The sequence below is a fragment of the Meleagris gallopavo genome, chromosome Z, assembly GCF_905368555.1.
Source record: "Meleagris gallopavo chromosome Z, MGAL_WU_HG_1.1, whole genome shotgun sequence".
Lineage (NCBI taxonomy): Eukaryota > Metazoa > Chordata > Aves > Galliformes > Phasianidae > Meleagris > Meleagris gallopavo.
The window spans coordinates 22,529,127-22,548,503 of NC_139435.1; the positions used below are offsets into that span (position 1 = coordinate 22,529,127).

General features: G+C 37.3%; 1 protein-coding gene across 1 annotated transcript in view; it reads left to right on the top strand.

Annotated features, from left to right (window-relative positions):
• Window positions 1-19,377, top strand: part of HOMER1 (homer scaffold protein 1) — a 93,524-nt gene that overhangs the window by 40,700 nt on the left and 33,447 nt on the right. The window contains exon 5 of the mRNA XM_085213676.1: window positions 2,090-2,232. Coding sequence (XP_085069802.1) covers window positions 2,090-2,232 — 143 coding nt within the window. The remainder of the gene's footprint in view (window positions 1-2,089; window positions 2,233-19,377) is intronic.

The window sequence follows — 19,377 nt, forward strand, 5'->3', positions numbered from 1 at the left end:
TAGCTGGGGAAAAAGAGGAAGTAGCAGAAACTTTTGGGTGCATACGGCCTTTCGTTTAATGTAGGTGGAAACTTTATCACATCAGAGGATAATAATAGACAGAAATGCATAATTTATATAACACAATGTATGTGTCTGATTATCTTGCCTATTATACTCTCCTTCCACACTTAATTTCAATTCAACTTCAGTTCAGCAAAATTGTTCTGTAAAAATCAAGGTTTATTTTTGACTTTTAGGATATTATCATACGAGGTAACTTTTGAGTATAAAGTAACAGATTTCCTCCCAAAAGTCGAGAGCAGTTTACATTCATGAAATAAATTATTTGCATTTATATTACAAATAACACTTTATATTTGTGTGGCAAATTAGGATAAAGTAATTATTTTCTGCTTTACAACCCACCAGAATTTAATAAGATTGGAGAAAGTTATATATGTGCATAGGATTACTTGATAAATAGTAAATATAAAAGATGAAGTTCAAGTGAGTATTAAAATGTTTTAGTGCTACTCTGTATCACTCTCTAATTCATGTTGTAGAGTCAGAATGTGAGATATGTATATCATGTGAGAGAGATGTCAGAATAAACACACAGTTTTAATAACTATTGTGCTTCATCTCCTTACTGTAATTCAAAGCACAGTGAAAAATGTGAATTACAGTATTCTTGGATAAATGACACCAGGGCTTTGTGGAAGGTGATGGCAACAACCAGATCTTATTTTTCTCATAAGATCTTGAGTTTTTCCATGGTAAGTCTCAAAGTCCTGAGCCATGTTTCCTATAGATGTAGATTCAGTACTGCCCTGTAAGCTAGTTGAAGGCTACAAGTAGATGCTAAAAATTAGACCTTGGTCTTTTAAGACTATGAGTCAGATACTTTGCAATTCTTTCTGAGAATGCTATTCTTCAGCTTTCTAGGTAATGTCAAAGAGCTGGAAAGAGGAGCACTTAACCTTTCAGAGAATGTGCTTTTGCTTCAGTTTAATAATATGAAGTAGCTGCCTTAGCCATTACCCATGCAGATGGTAAGAGTCCGTAGGAGATGCTTGGCTTTTAGAACAGTTCTTATTCAGCCATCTTCTGCTGTGTGCTCATGATGTTGATTTAACTCTAAATGAAAGTCTTCTTTCATGAGTTAGATTTTGCCACTTCATGACTAAAAGCTTACTAAGGTATTTCAAGTAGGACAAGCTACTTAGCTTATCACTCTTTTCTGTGACAGCCATTATTTGATGAAGTGTATAATGGGAAAGAAAATACTGAAATTAAATCATGTACAGGGATTGAAAGTCCTGTAGTGTTCTAATGGATGTGGGCTATATGGTGTACTTTTTTTTTAAAAGGAAATAGTTTTCAGTGTTTAGAGATCAGCAACTAATGTTTGATGATCAAAACACAAAGGCATATTCTGGTACAATGTGTGCCTTCTGGCTAAGAGACTGCCATCAAGCTTTTGAGGTATCAAGTTACATAGCAGCAGTGGAAGCTGCCTGCTTGTATTTGGAATGTTGCTCTTCCCAGCTGGTACCATGAATAACAAGAATGAGAACTGGGCTAAAGTGACCATAAGTTTTGCAAGGACTGTACTGACCAAGCATTATTTACAAAGGAGTCTTCTACGTCTGACTGCAGTAGCAAAGACTCTTCACTTAGGTTGATGCTGAATATGAAGTCTGGATTTTGAATCAAATAGCAAAATTTGTTTCTTTGTGTTAGAATATAGAGTAAGGGGTAAGAATCCTGGGAGTGAGTAGTTGTAGGTTTGTGACTGAATGTAAATATCAGGCAAGAGTGAATGACATCTGTAATAAGAAGAATGCTGAATGCTTGCAAATCATGTCAGTTATGTTTTATGTGCAAGACATAAAACCATCAGTGTGAATCTGATGGTAATACGCTTCTAAATTAAATCACGTGATGAAACATGTCTGTGGGGAACACTGGAAATCCGGGAGCCTCACATTAATATTGCCTAAAATTCGTATCTTATGTAAGAATTAAAGTTATGCTTATTAGCACATTGTCATCATGAGCAGGCCAGTTTGTAATTCTAATTTATCATTTGTTTGTTTTACATAAGGAATCGGCTGGAGGGGATATTCAGTCTCCTTTAACGCCAGAAAGCATTAACGGGACAGATGACGAGAGAGCTACGCCAGAAGTGACACAGAACTCAGAACCAAGGGCTGAACCAACCCAGAATGCATTGCCATTTACCCATAGGTACAGCTTCAATTCCCACATCCTAATAAAATGATTCTTCCTTGTTAAAGGGACCTTTTCCATGCCATGGCTTCTACCTAGCTCAGTTAAGAATTAAATCATGTGGTTTTTAATAAAATAAAACAAAATACAAGACTGGCTTTCAGATTTGCAATATAATCTTTGTTCTCACAAAAAAACAAAACCATGTATGGGGAAGTCTCTAGGGATGAGACTAGGAGTGTATTACTTTGCAATTTATTCAGCTGAGCATGATAATTTGAAAGCTCATTAGTACAGGCATCCCTTTAACAGGAAGCGTTATTTCAGTGACTGAGATCTTAGTAAAGATAACCACTTCACAGAATATTCCAGTTAAATTATTTTTGCAATTTTTATTTAAATAACTGGTAGCATTGGCTCGGCCTTTCAGTGATAACTTGTTGGAAGAAAAGACTCTTACACTGCTTCTGGATTATGCAGTTTAAAGCAGCCTTTAACTGAACAGTTATGATAGTTGATAACATTTTTCAATTTTTTTTTCAGAACACAGGAGATGTGTAGTTTTGCTCCAGACTGAATTATAATTCATTGCACTTGGAAGCAACCTGATCTAGTAGTAGGTATCTTCTACTAGAAGGGAAGTAGAAGGGGAGCTGCGACTATGGAGTCTTTAAGGTTCCTTGCAGCTCAAACCATTCCATGTTTCTATGAATGCTGTATTCCACTGTGTTCTGTAAAAAACAAAGACTTTTTATTTAAATGAGTTAAGATGGATGTATCTTGTTTGTTGAAAATTATTGAAAGTGGAACTCAATAAAACACATTATGTACTGAGACCATGGGGAGTAACATAAATATTTAATGAACTTAGAGGAAAGCTAGAAATACTACATTCCTTTTTTTTAGTAAATGGTCTCAATACAGCTTTATGCCCTTCATCAAAATTTGGGGAACAGCAGAACTTTAGATATGTCATTCAAATAATTTGGAATGAGCAGAGATGAAATTATTCAAAACTTCTCATTTTTGTGAGAGAACAAATAGAAGTACCTGGAATATTCTTTTACATTTTTTCAAATGAGAAAAAAATTATACTTTTGCACTAATTTTTTAGCAGAATTATTGTGTTTATTTTTATACTTCAGCTATTACCAGAGCATCTATTACATGTTTTAGAAGAATTGGTGCCTTGTAAGAGCACTATTTGCATGTTGAAGGAATTTTATGAATGTTGCATGTCTATTAGTGTTCTGTAAAGAGTACTTTTAAACTTGTTGCTTTTATGTTGGAATTCTCACTATTTGGGGGGAAAGTAGTTGTGATAAGGTCCACAGACTGTGGGATTTGTTTTGTTTGTATTTAATGGTAGTTGCAAGATCTTCTCTCTATTTGTGTAAGTGTAAATATGACTTCTGGTATGTCGTGTAGTACCACAAATTGCTTTGCACTGAGCATGACTGAAGATGTTTTCAAAGCTACCTGGTGTAATTGTGGATGGGGTAGAACAGAGGTAACAAAACTACCAGGCTTTTTTCTTTCATCTTCATGTATGCAGTGTGAGTGCATATCTCTAAATATAGAATGATGACATTTCTTATGATAATTCGCAAAAGACATCAGATTTGTCTTGCTGATGGCAGCTACAAGCTTGTAATGAAGCAAAAGAAGAAAAACAACAACCGAAGACACTTCTTATATACTATTATTTAACAAAGAAGAAAATGCTTGCTAACACTTTCTGACCATTTTTTTGTATAGCAGGAAGAGAAGCCTTTTTGTATGTGTCTGAGAGTCAAGGAACACTGTCTCAATCCAAGGGAAGCTACCGTTTAAAAATCCTTGTATTTCAAAAGATACCAGTTACATGATTATGTTTTACAAGTCGTTGTCGGAACTTAGGTTGGAAATCAGCTGCTTTACTTCGATTTAGCTATGTTCTGCCTCGGTGTGACAGGACCTGCTCACCTGGTGAAGGTCCAAAAGCGATGGTGTAGGCTGAGCACAGGGCAGGCTTAGGTGGAGCCACTGGCAGAGACTGGAGCTTCATGGCCAGCAGGGTGCCACAGCACTGCACAAGGTGGCGATGCAGGTGGGACTGCGCTGCTGCTGAGGGCTGGGCGAGCTCAGCTGTGCGCAGCGTCATTGCAGCAGAGGCTGGGGGTAGGAGGTTGATGGGGTTGTTGTCAGAACAGTCATTCAGGGAGGGAACTCTTATGTTTTTGTGTGAACTGGAAGGCTCTGATAGACGTTAACAAGGTCAGAATCAGAAGCATGGAGTTCATGCTGTAGGCTACATCTCGCTTGTCATTTTTAATCTGCACACCTGAGAAATGTTGTATCTCATTTTGTTCGAACTCATCTCTCTGGACAGATACGTCGTCTTCTGCAAGCATTCTTCTCTGCACTTTGTATGTCCTGGTGTGATTAGTTGGGCTTGTGTTATTTCTGCAGCATAATTGTAGACTACTTTAGTATTTATAGTTATTTTCTGTCCATTTATACCCCCAAAGCTGAATAAAAGCATTACTTAATTCACTAGTGTTTTGTTATTAGAACTTTAATTTCTTATTATTTCAGTAAATAATTGTAAGTATTGAGATGAACTTTATCTAGCAAGTCCCATTCATGTCCCGCAAGTGTAATAGAACAAAAGTCTGACTAGTTACTTCAATTTATCCTTAACTGGAAAGTCCTAAAGCTGTCCACAAGCAGTGTGATTCCAGTCAACTGCTTGAGAACAATATTAAACTGTTACGAGCCTTGCACAGGAAGATAAACCCCTGCAGTTAAATCTCTTGCCTTTTTTTAAAACTGTGATAGTTAATGTTGAATTATGAAGAATTATTACCTGGGAACTTTATATTTGTCATGAATAGCCTGAACATTGCCATCGTTATTAAATATTGCCAGAAGAAATGAAAGTAATAAGTAGCCTAAGCTGGCATTTAATTTTAATAATTTTGGCCGAGACACTGATCAGTCCTTTGCTGAATGATGGCTAGTCCAGGGATGGTTTTTTTTTTTTTTTTTTTTTTTGCAACAAAAGCTAGTTAATAAAATCTAATATTAAAAATAAGACTGAAGGAAGAACAAATTTTCTTTCTTTATTAAGTCTTGGTCTCCTTAGAGTCTTTCTTATTTTTTCTCCCTGTCTTTTTACCTTTGCTGTTTTCTATATTCCTTAAATTGTGGGTGGGTTTTTTTGTTTTGTTTTGTTTTGTTTTGTTTTGCAATTATGTTTTGTTTTCTATTTTTTTAAACTAAAAAATAGTTTGATCATAAAATGGAGTTCAGGGAGAAAGTAGATGCTAATGAGTTTTTAACCACTTCTGATGTGACTGTACCTGACTTTTCAATGCAAATTTAATTACACTGGTGCACAGTATGTAGAGTGCCTAGATGTCTGAATGAGCCCAAAGGAATACTTTTCTAAGCTTATTCAGCTTTAGAATATAATTCAAATACAAAAACTGAATAGTATGTCTGGCAAAATCTGTAAATGCTGCTTGGGATGTTTTGGTAACTGTTTGATGAATTTGCTTTTTTTCCCCCTTGAAAAGAATACATTTGTTCATAACAAGTTTTATTCAATTTCTTGGCACAGTAGAAAGCTGTGGGATAAAACACGCTTTCAGAAACAAAGCTTACTATAAGAGGATTCTTCTGGGACAAATCTTGAAAGTCTTCAATTTTGTGTCAACTGTGACTTGAACCTATTACATCATTTTTTCATGTCATATATGAAGATGTTCCATCTAAACTTAATGAAACTTATTTCTATAACTTAATGTTTCAAATTGACAATATACATGTGTGTGTTTGTTGCTTGTTCATTAAAATTCCTATTTTTGTATTCAAGTAAGTTTTTAATATGAAAATTTGACTCACCGCCTTAGTGAAAACAGACTCATTTCAAATGATGTTGGTATCTTAGGTATTTTCTGTCTAGATAGCTTAACTTTTAATAATGCTGCATGTAAATCCAATTCTGTAACCAAAAAAGCAAACAAACAAAAAAACCCAAGCCTAAGATCTTGCTGCTAGCTTGTGCTCTTTCACTGAGTTATCATTAAAAATTCCATGCAGAAATCTTTTTAGTAGATTTTTCACTGTGTGTATTACAAATGTGCTTCTGTAAGCTTAAATATTTTAGTTATACTATGGTAAAAATACTTTATGAATTGTGTTTAATTGTTAAGTTGGCTTTGAAGAAAAGTTTTGAGATAACAGGTTTTTGTGCTGCCTTGTAACTTGAATTTATAGTCAAATCCCATTATTAGGATGCTCTTTATGGTGTTACATACCACTTCCTTACCAAGTAGTGCAGGTGGTGCACACAATATATTTTTCATTCTGGATTTTAAATGCTATCTAGCCTGATCTTAGGGTACTTTTGTGTTGTGCAGAAAATCAGGAAGACTGTAATAGAAGCTCCTTCTCAAAGCAGGTCAGCTATGAGATCAGACCAGGCTGCTCTGGACTTTATCTAGTTGGGTTTTGAAAACTTCCAAGAATGGAGACTGCTAAAGCTAGATGTCTTTTTAAAAAGGTATCTCTATAATATAAAAGGGAGTAACTGTATTTGAATTGCATGGTGCTATAAAGAACTGTAGCATCTTAGGGCACTGGAGAGACTAGTAAATTCAACTACTCTTTTGATAAAAAGATTATTATTTCTTGGTACACATTTAGAGAACCAGCTCAAAGACAATCAGTTCCCACTGTCATTGTAAGCAAAGAGAGATTATTAGAGCACCTAAGAAGTAGGTCTTGATTTCACCTCAAACAACATTTATTTGACATTATGAAGATCCTAGCTGTGCTGTTCTTTTACCTCTTCTGCCTCTCTGCCAGCAAGACCCTGGTGGTCTGATGAAAAAACACAAGGAAAAATACAACTCTCCCTTTCCTCCCTGACCCAACTCTTACAGCTTCCCACTCTTTTGCCTAAGCAGCAATGTAGCAGAACCAGGCTATCCTTCACAATAAAAGTTCTTGCTAGGAATCAGTGATTTGAAGTGAAGATCTTGTGTTTATGCACACCTTTACTTGTTTCTCATTCTCCTGATGATGACAATTTCTGAAAATTCTATGGGGAATCTGGAATATGTAATAAACTATTACATGTTTTTAAACCAGCAGTATGTCAAGCACTGTGTAGTACAGCTTATACTGTCACATTTTAATAAGATGTTTGCAGGTATGGAAGGAGAGATGAAGAGGAATTCTGTCTGCTGTTAGGGTAATGGCCATGCTGTATGTGTTGCTGAGCTCTTTCAAATAAAGCAACTCTGCAACTGATAGATTGAAGGAATGGATGAGAGCCAAAACTAAAAATAGCCCAATACTTAAGAAATTTTACTGTCTCTTTTGAGCAGCTAAGCAAATGCTAGTCTGGAGCACGTGGATTATCCACTTCCTGCCATTTATTTAATGAGAGCTCCAAGGGGTAATTCAGAAGATGAGAGCTGGGTGTTTGAAAAAAAATGTTGTAAATACCATGCTCAGGGGCAAGCATGTAACTGTCATTACATTCTTCGAAGAGAAATACAATTCTTGTGCAATTTAAATTAAAAAAAAAAAAAGGCGTATAACTTGGAACATGTAATTTTTCCTCTTTCAATCACATACATAACAATTAAAAAAAAAAAAAAACCTAGTAGAAAGGAAAAGGAGTTAAATTGCTTAAAGAACGAACTTTCACTTTTTAAAAGAATACATCCATTGTGTTCAACCAATCCCAAACATGGATGATATGAAAAGATTAATACTTCAGCAACTATAAAATTTAGCTCTACAAATACCTGATATATAACACAAAATCAGCCTCCTTGGGGTGGTTTTCTACGGCAGAATGGAGAGGTGAATTTTATTTTTTTATTTGTTTTTACTTATTTTTGCTTGTGTCCTTTACCTTATTTTTATATAGAAAATATATATTTTTCTAAAACTTGTAACTCCTTTTACAAGTCTTAATGCAGTTACTTTTTTCTGTTGTCTTTAGGCATGGGTACAGAGCTATTCTCTTTATTCTACATGTTATTACCAGTAATTTAGTTGCCCAGTGAACTTTTTATTTTGTATGTTCTGATACTTTGTGTGTGTCTGAGACTTTTATTTTTTGTTTAGGATTATTTTCATGTATAATATATAGAAGATCTGCTTTTATCTGAGTTTTAAGCTGAAGAATGAAGTAATCTTTTCAAGGATTCCAGCTGCAGATATAGGTGATCTTATGTAGGTAGTTCATATCTCATATTTTCTTCACTCATACTTCCTTCATTCAGAGTCATATGAGTCCTCATAGGAAGCCTTTCTACCACTTACAGGGATCAACTGCAAACTTAGCTTTCCCAGGACACCATGAAGAAGCCCAAGAGGTTTAATACACTGGAGCTCAATCTTGATAATCACTGCTGAAGTTAGATCACCACTTATAACTTTAGCAGATACCTCTTCCACTACTGTCTTTTAAAACTTTTTTTTCAACACTCAAATTTCATTAGCATCAAATAGTGTGGACACAAAAAAAAAAAAGCTCCAGCATTCTCCAGAAAAAAATCACAGTGAAAAATTTTTATGAAGAAGTGGCTGCTTTGTAAAGTGCTATTCTTTAAAAATCCTCTTTGGAAAAACTTAATACATTGAAACTACAAATCTCATACCTTATTTGAATTGGAAGCCTCAGTGCATACTTAAAAATATTTTTCAGACACACGTTTAAAAAATATCTTCTCAGGAAAAGAAAGCCATGAATGGCCAAGGTTACCAGTAAAGAAAACACATTGTTATTTATCCCCCAAGTCTCAAAAGAATTTTCTAACATTCATGAACCTTGAAATGAGAAGCCTTTGGTGAAAAGCAAGGACAGAGGGGGTGTTATTTAGGACAACTCAATATACTTTTCAGCGCCTGATCACTCAAACTTCATTGTTTTGTCCTGATTGGTTAAGGAAATTGATGAGTGAAAATATTTCATGACCAAAATACTTGAACTGTTCATGCTCCCCCCCTTCAGTTTGGGATTAATTCTTGGTGAGGAGCTGGAGGGCTTTCTTTAGTCTGGAATTTTGCCTGTTTGACTACAAGACTCTCCTATGTTTTGCAGATAAGAGTATCACCCAGTTTGCTATCATCTGTGCAGACATATGCTGTGCTTCTCCAAAGGAGGACCTCTTAAAATTATGGCCAAATGGCTAGTAAGAAGTATAATATATAAGAAGACTAAAAGTTCATAGTAGCTGATAGGTAGCTGCTTCATTTCAAGCATAAAACTTAGTCTATTCATTTTTAACAGCACGGAACAAACACACAACCAGGTATACTGATAACCAAGTGATAAATAAACTTTTCCAGATTTGTTCATTTACTGTTTTATATTCTGAAATGGACTCTGGAGTCATAATCTTGTTCTGTGAAACTGGAGAATAGTTTAGACCTTGGTTTCAGGTTATGTATTACCATCCACATAGAAATAATTCAAATGGCCACACAGTTCTAGAGAAAGGAAATTAAAAAAGAGCTGAAGATTTGTGTTACCATAGGATCATAGAATTTTTAGAGTTGGAAGGGACCTCTGAAGACCATCTAGTCCAACTTCCCTGTAGTGAACAGGGACATCTACAGCAAGATCAGGTTTTTCAAATGTAGGCTCTTTGCATTTCCAAGTTGTTCAGCCTGTCTACCCCGTGCCAGGTACAGTGTCTGTTTGCCCACTCACCTGCACTTCCAAAGATCTCTTTGTCACTGTACTTGGTCTGTGTGTTTTATTCTCCTGTGTATTGCACATGTATCCAGCAAAGATCTATGTTAAGTTCTTTAGGCAGCAGGGCCAAACCTATGGCCAAAACCCATACTTAAGGAATATACTTTAGAAAAAGGAAAGAAATCTATAACTGAGTGCATTTTTAGTGATGCTTTATTGAATACACGTGATACAACTTCAATCCTTCTCTTACTAACACCAGTGCAGTGCTCTGTCTTGTGTGTGGTCTCAGGCATAGCTGTGGATCATGTGTGACTTGTCGTTCCCATATGAGAAACTGTATATACACATAGGTAGATACTGAGTTCTAACATTTTTATATGCTGGGTGGTTATGGTTTCACTGCTATCTGGATTGCCTGATGATAGCATAAAGTGGTCATGATAGTATGAATGACTGTATTACTTACTATTCTTGAGGCAGAACAAAACTTTTTTTCTCAAATTTCCAAGAAGGATATAAATACATATACTTTCAGCCTTTAACAGTTCGTGTTTGAGACAAAAGATCAATTTGCTTTATCCTAGTCTTTTCTGTATTACTTCTTTCTTAACTACCTCCCCTCCTTGGAGAAGAATACTGAAGGCAGAAATCACTCCACAGAGAACCATGTTTTGCAGTGATATAAGCTTGAAAGTCTATCAATTACTATATTCTTGTTGGCATTTATAAGAATATGATTAGATAGAGCTCAGGGGAATTTACATTACGTTTGACCTGTGTTACAAGGTGTCCATCATCTTAAGTCATAAAGTATTTCCACTTTCACTGATGGTGAATTATTAATTGTGGACTGAAATATGCTCCAGAAAGGACTCTTTTACCATTTGAGAAGTGCTCAAGTTGTGTTAATGAAGCCCGTATGAACTTACAAATTAGCTAATTTTTAATCGATTAGATAAATTACTCCTGGGGGATTGACCATGGAAGCCTAAGCCCTAGATAGCTGTCAACAGATATTTTATTTTAGTTATGGATTCTTTTCCATTTGAAGTCATGAGAAATGCTCTGCCAAATTCTGCTTGCATTAAGAGGGAACAGAGAAGGAGAGTGTTTTTTTGAGGTGGTTGCAGCTCCTGTTCCTTTGGTATAGTTAAATCTTCTGAGTACCTTAAGCAGCTGCTAGGGTTAGATCCAGTGGTTATACAGCAAAGGGGCTTGGACAGAAATGACTGAACACTTCTGTCCCCTGGAATTTTTTTTACTTCAGGCACATGTGGAGCTCAGCTTAGGAGCTAAGTATGCTGTATCTGTTAACTTCCCTTGGAGAAGGTGGCAACTCATGGCTTAGACAGATGTATTCTTTGCTGAGTAAAGAACTGACTGGGTGGCCAGATCCAGCAAGTGATGGTGAATGGAGTTAAATTCAGTAGGCAGCTGTTCACTAGTGGTTGGTATTGGAGCCTGTCCTGTTCAGTATCTTTACTGATGACATCGATGAGGGGTTTGAGTGTACCCTCAGTAAGTTTGCACGTGACACCAAGCTTAGAGGAAGTGTCAATCTGCCTGGGGGTAAGAAGGCTCTACAGAGTGATATGGACAGTCTGAATAGTTGGGCTGAGGCCAATGGGATGAAGTTCAGCAAGACAAGTGCCCAGTCACTTTGGTCACAGCAACCCCACTCATCACTACAGGCTTGGGGCAGAGTAGCTGGAAAGCTGCACAGAGGAAAATAATTTGGGCTGTTAGTTGGCATCTTGCTGAACATGAGCCAGCAGTGTGCCCAGGTGGTCAAGAAGGCCAATAGCATCCTGGCTTGTATCAGAAATAATGCAACCAGCAGGAGGAGGGATCATCCCCCTGTACTCAGCTCTGGTGAGGCCACACGTTGAGTATTGTGTTCAGTTTTGGTTCCTTCACTACAAGAAAGAAATGGAGGCCCTGGAATGTGCTCAGAGAAGGGCAGTGAAGCTGTGAAAGATCTGGAGCATAAATCTGGAGCAGCTAAGAGATCTGGGATTGTTCAGTCTGAGAAGAGGAGGCTCAGAGGAGACCTCATTGCACTCTAAAACTCCCTAGAGGAATTTGTCGGGGATTGGCCTCCCAGTTAACAGTGATAGGAGAAGAACTAATAGCTTTACGTTGCACCGGGGGAGACTCAGGATGGATATTAGGAAGAATTTCTTCTCAGAAAGAATGGTAATGCTTTGGAACTGGCTGCCCAGGGAGGTTGTGGAATCACCATCCTTGGAGATGTTCAAGAAATGTGTAGATGTGGCATTGAGGGACGTGGTTCAACCCATGGGAATGGGTTGGTGGTTGCACTAGATGATCTTACAGGTCTTTTCCAGCCTTAGTGATTATTCCACAATTCTCTGATTCTCTGATACTCCAGTTTAAAGCCAACATAGGACTGTCTGTGTGGTGCAAAAAAAATTGTGGTAAATTTGATAAAGCTCCTTGATCTTTTTGTTTATTGAAAGGATCCTACCAAATGGATTAGGTATGTCCAGTTCTTGAAAAAAATCATATTTAAAAACTAAAGTTTGACAAAGCAGAAAAAAGCAGTTCAGAAGACTCTCTATATTAAAAACATATAACATGAGTATCTGATTTATTTTTTAGAATAATTGTCTCATATTCAAATGAAGCCCTTATGCAAAAAATACACATAACCAAACTAATTTTTGTCTAGATTTTATATGGAGTAGTGCTGACTGAATTTCATAAGCCATTTAGCTTTGCATGCTTTTACTGATCACTTTGCACCCTTGCAAGAAATACAGGATCAAGGTCTGGGAGCAGTTAGTTTTCACATAAAATAAAAATTTTGGTTTTATGTCTAAATCCAGAAGACCCACACTAGTTTTTTAGTATCATGCTCTTTGGTTTGTATCATTTTTGCCAGATGAATTAACATTACAGAGGATTTTTCCCTTACTTATAGGTAGGCTATGCAATTAAACCCAATTAAGGTAGTAATTCCTTTGTAGCAAGCTGTGCTGTGGATTTTCTGGGGGGAAAACAGGAAATTTTGCCATGTTCTTGTGACATTAGGGCCTGGAAATTTTTTGTTCTACTGTGCCCAATGCCTTTTATCCTAGATAGGTGCCTAACATTGGTCAGATAAATTTGCCATCTGATGATATTTCTTTTAGCCTTTGAACATCTACACCTGGAGGAGGTAGATTACATCCACTATATTCTCTTTAGCAGATCCAGCATAAAACTATACTTCCTGTCAACATTATGATTCAGAGCTGTGCTTCTCTTTTCCTCAGAGATAACACCGTAGAGTGCTCCCTGGCATTGCTGTCACACTGCCCTGTCTACTTGTTAGGTTATTTCACGCATCTGACTCTCTTCTCCTGGTGTGAGTTCCTGTTATGATAACTTAAGTTCCTGGAAAGCTCAAGTAAAAGCTTGCTGATAAAGTTTTGAACCTTGCTAGAATGCATCCTGAATGCACATAAGCATTGTTCGGGCCTCTCACACAGCAGCTGTGTTACTGAAAATATTTGTGTCAGGAAGGGTATCATGTTGATTTTCTGTTGCATTCTGGTAGGAAGACCTTTTGCAGTGGAAATCTGAGGGTCACTTCATTCCAAATATTTATATTTGTCATTTATGGAAGATCTTTCTGTTCCTCATAGAGGATTTATAAGGTTCTGCATGTGCAACTGTTGTTCTGCTAAATTCAATTTGTTGTGGTACTACGTGAGGAACCAGCATCAGAGGGTCTTAGAGACTAAGGTGATCCCTGTATAACTGACAAAAGAGTTCCAACAAATCTAGTGTAAGTGCATATATATCTGTCACATTGGAACACTTGTAATGCCTGCTGTTGTTGGCAGAGATGCAACACACACTAAATTAAGCTGTGGAAGTACCTAGAAATGCAGCAGAGCTTTCGCAAAGGATCTCCACCCTGTTGTGTGGTGAGTATTTGATTTATGGGACCAGGAGAGGTGCCTTTAGCGACCTCACTGCTCAATGTGGTGTAGTTCCTCAGCCCAGTCTGCTGCAGTTCTGTCTGCCTTCACTCTGCAAAGCTGGCCTTCATGCTATCTCTGCAGAATCAGCCTATAGCTGCAGCTGCCTCATCAGCTACATGTACACTGCCAAATACAGGCCTTGACACCGGGGGTCAGCATCTAAGTGGTGTTCATGTATTATTGCATGGGCCTGTGCTGTGTCCTTGTGGCATAAGACATAGTTTCTGTTTGCAGAGTCCTTTCCAAATACATGCAGTGCTTTGGAGGCCACGTTGTCACGTGCCATTGTGGACCATGTGTAGCCATAAGGGTTTCAGCTGGGCCGGGAATGCCTGAAGATTGCATAGAGCCTTGTGGAGTGATTTTGGAAAACTATGTAGATGCCTGTCTGATTATACAGACTGCATTCACATACCAGTTTGACCAGCTGGTATGGACCAGAGAAATCTGGGGAGCCTGCAAATTCATAGGGCCTTCAGATGCTCAGGGTGTTGGGCCCTCTTCTGCTTAGGGGTGGCGGTGTGTTCACTAGGAAAAGAGCTGTTCCTTGACATTACTGTCACAGCGTGGCTGTGGTGAAGGTGGGAGAGATGCTCAAATTCACAGAGATGTACTTGATAGCACAATTCAGTGAAATTCTTAGAACCAGAGTAGCACTCAATAAATGACTGAGAGAAGCATAGGGCAGTCACATTCACTCTTTTCATTTTTTATGGTACTGACAGAGAATGGATTATATCGATGCATGTGTTCTAGGTAGGATTTTTGAAAAAAACAGGCTTTTGTCTCCCTAGGGCCACTGAAAAATTAATTTGTACTAATTCAAAGTATGAATTTAAGGTTAAACTGCTTTAAATTCTTGTGTATAATGATGAGTTACAGAATGAAAGTGGCTTTCAATCAGGTCATTTTAATGTCAGGGTCATTGTGTCCTAGTACTTCACTTCCTGATAACCACATCATATAATTGCTTTTGTATAGTGATTAAGTGCCATAACACCTCTATTCAGTTTGACTTTCTTCACAGCCAGATACTTAGTCATTTTAGAAAATGAGATGTAAGTTCCTAAGTAACTTAGGTTGCTTTTGAAAATTTAGTTCTGTTGCAATGTTTGAAGTATTCGGCTCCATAGCAACAGCAAGGAATTGTTCCTTATATTCTGTATTAAATGAATGGACTAAAAGAATGACTGGTTATCAATTTTGAATAATATCAGTTACGTTACAGGTATAAGAATAAAATACTTTGTGATATTGATGAGCAATTTCAGTAGAGGAGTGAGGACAAATCTTTATTTTTTTCAGAATACATGATGAAATTTTAGGTCTCCAAGGTTTTAATGTTTGCGAAAAATCATAGGAATTAATTAGCTGTGCTTGCTCTTGCAAATGGCTAAAAATTATAAAACAGAGTTATTGATTTTGTTTTATGCTGTATGACCTTCATGAAAAGATAGCATAGTGTCTCCTTGTTGAATGAAATTAAATGACTAAGACAAAAATGAGATCTTCTTAAAATGAAAAAATTAAGATTTTCTTAGTGCTGTCATGATATTCAGACTAAATGCAAGTCTTCCACATTCTGAAATGATGTTTAAAAGACATGCATTAAATGCTAATAGTGTAAATTTAATGAAAACCAGACTTTGAATGTCACTTTTATAAATCCATCCAGAGTTCAGTAGCAGACAGTGCAAGAAGCTTAGAATGTTTCTTCATTGATTCTGTGTGGAAGAGTGACTCTTCTCTTTTTACCCCACTTTAACATGGGTCAGGAATAGGATTTAAATCCTGATGGGTAAGAACTGTAGTTGAAGCATTCATTTTGTGTTAATACCCAATCTTCTCCATCCTATGGAGTACCTTTCCAGGATACTACAATTGACTCCTGGTGTTTCAGAAAGCTGTGCACATCACCATACTTGGGCATTTTTGTCTCTAGCTTTGTTATCTTTTGGAAGAATGTAATTCTGAGATACGGTGAAAAGTGTTTCCATGAAGTATTTCCTTCTTAAAAATAATAAAATTTAGTTGAGGTCTGTTTCTCAGTGATAAGCTTCCATGCTGAAAACCTGTCTGCCTTGTGGTGGTTTCAGTAGGTCCTGTGATGAATTAAGACTGTCTAATGAAGTACAGTACCTGGATTTGAGTGGTAGGAGATAAGTAGGATACAGCCACTGATTTTCATTGTGTAGTCATGTGCCGCACAGTGAAAGGAGTTGAAAGGAATCTGTGTCATTATTCAACCTCTTTGGTCAGCTTCATCCATCAAGTCTCTTCTGCAAAGATTTTGACCTTTCTGCAGTGCAAGACAAGAGATGCCAAATAACAGAACTGTTGCAACAGTTGTCTATAGCAACATCAAAGAGTCAGCTTTTCTGTTCATGGGCTACATGTGTGCTTTAGATAATTTAGAACTTGATCAAACTGAAAGGGTAGATGCAAATAAAAAGTCATGTATGAAACACCTTGAAAGAGAAAGCTGTAACATCTTCATAGGCACTTCTAATCCAAATTTCAGAAAAGGATTCTGCATTTCTGTCATCTGCACCGAGAAAGGACTTAAGAGCTCAAGGATACTGAATATCTCCTCACTTCAAATATGCTTCTGAGCCTCCTTTTTGCTACAGCACGAATTTATCATTTAAACTGTGTGTGTTACTCCAATCTGTAGAGCTGATTCACAACTAAGTTTCTTTTGTTTTGTGCTGATGTAACTCCATTGAGATCATATGGATATTCCTTGTCCCACATGGAAGAGCATATATTTCATGCTTAGTTAATATTCCTACTTCTCTCCCCAGGGTACCTATCTTCCTTTGCTAAAAATTCTTGTGAATGCTCTAATTAAGAATAAAATCTTTTTTGAATATTAATTAGCTTTTCATCATCCTCACTGAAAATATTTAACTCAAAGCAATTTCCTGGTAATTATCTCTTGATTATAACTTTGAGAAGACTTAACATTTATTAGAATAAATTCCAGGTTATCAAATAACATTTCCTTTTGCATGTGTCCAGTTAATAGCAACTTCAGATAAAAACACAATCAGCAGCAGTCATGAAGAGATAGGCTTTTTTTTTTATTTCTTAGGCTTCCTACTTACAGAAACTGTCATTCCTTCCATAGCTTTCCCTGTTTTGCTGTTTTTTTACTTTCATGATTTAACTGTATGGTAGATGACCATGTCCCTCAAGCACACAATTGCAGTGTCTGAATTAAATCTACCATACTGTGTGTTTGAATCTATTAAGCCTGTACAAACAGCTTTGTACAACTTTATGTGACCAGGATTTTTCTTTGTTGCCTTTTCCTGGAATGGTGAGGTAGGACCTGATGCCTGTCTGCTCCACTGCTCTTCCTTCAGCTTTCTGTTTATTCTATGACTCCTAGTTAGGTATAATTGAATGCATGACCAAAGCTTTTCTATTTCCAAATTTGTTTTGAATATTTTAGAGAGAGGAAGACTTAAGAAATTTGAGTTTCATGCTACATAGCATGTGATACTTTGGACAAGCAGCAGGACAAACTCTAAAGACATCATGTTTTAATTCTTTCTATTGTGAAGTAGCTTTGAATAGATGGTCATAGGTAATACCCTTAGAAATCTCTGTAAATGGGTGAAATTCCCAAAATGCCTGTTTGAAATGTTTTCTAAATCAGGATGTGAATTGAAGACTTTAACTCCCCGTGTGAATAAAAGAGGATTTTTTTGAGCTTTCAGGAATACTTTGTGGCATGCTGCTATCATCCTCTGTTCCAACAGAGTCATCATCTGTGTCTAACAAAGTCATATCTGAATGGAAGCAGCTGCATCTGTAGCCCATTGCAGAGTCCTCACTCTTCCAACCCAGTACCTCGGTGTTATCTTGAGCTTATGAAGTTATCTTAAGTTGCCCTTTAAAGCTTACTGTCTTATCCTCACAGCACCATTTACAGTTTTTTTTTTACTAAGCTAGGAGTAGTAACTGTTCTCACAGCACTGTGGAAGAACATTTGCAGGACTTTATTTCGTATGACACATTTCGTAAGGATCTTTGGCAGAATTCCATTCCAGATTCACCCAAGGATTTTACGTAAATTCAAACTCTTCCTGTATGTTTCTGAAGGGAAGAAGAAGCTACACTGACTGATTTCACTAGAGCTATTTGATACTGTTTCAAGAGAGTAAAATCGTTACAAGTCCCCTTTGCTTCCCTGAGCTTGACGAGCTGCTCTGTACAGCTCACCAGCACAGCTGTCAGGAAGGATTGCTCTTACTTCCAGCATGGCTAACATGTTGCTAGCAGCCGGCTGATGTTCCTCTCCTGCTGACTGGTAGTGCCCACTCCGCCAGGCTCTTGGTCTGCTTCCAGCCACTATTTATAATCTGAACAGCAGCTGCAGAGACTGCTTCATTCATGTCTGTCAAATCTTGTGGAGCTAGTTACTATTACCAGATGCCAAATATTGTAGTGAAAGTACTCCAGTCTCCATTCAACCAAATTTCTCATTTCTGTCATCCCAAGACAGTGATGCTTGTCATACCTGTATGGTGCAGATCAGTGACAGCTAAAGAATGTACTTGCCCCTGACCCCTGACCCCTTGCCCCTGGTTTGCAACTGTGACTTCAGTAGAGTAGGAAATCCAACTTTTAAATTAATTCAGTTTAAAACAACGTGTCTAGTATATTTAAGCCATAGAATAGTAATAAAGCATAATTCTGCACACCCTTTACTTCTGTAAATCTAAAGTAAAGCTTAAACCGTGTTTTACAGTGCTGATATTGCCTACAGTGCAGCAAGTAATGAATAAGCAATATCTCAGAAAACATCTCTTGATTTGGACTGCTTTTGTTTCTTTGTTTCTTGAAGGCACCTGAAATAACTTCATTCTGAATACAGCTCATTAATGTGTGCTCCATGCCCCTGCCTGTGCAAGTCTTCTCCAACTGTCTAAACATAGTGACTGGAGATTTTAGGATTAATTTTCTGTAAGCGACCTACTTCACAGAGAAAGATTCTCATTTATAGCCTCTGGCACTCTATTCAGGTCACAGATGGACAGATAGCAGAGCTATTCCTCAGTGACTTACTGGAGTTATAACCAATACCCAGCGAGAACAGAGATCAGCTCAGTGTTAATTGGTCAGAATGCCTAAAGGTACGCAAGATCATTGAATCCTACTTTAATTTTCAGGGATGTCTCAGATATGCTATAGGATACTAGACAGTGCTTTGCTGTAGGAGTATGTTATAGCAGGGATGAAAGTACTGTGTGCTACAGAAGTGAAATATGTGATGTTGAAGCCTTTGCCTTGAAGGTGGACACCATGCACAGTTCTGGCTGTGGAGGTCTCAGATATTACTCACGTAAGAGATTCGATGGCCAACACCAAGGATCAGAGGTTCTGGGAATGTTTACTTGCTACGAAGTGCTCACAATCCCAAGAATAGTCGACACTGTGAAGATAATTCTACTT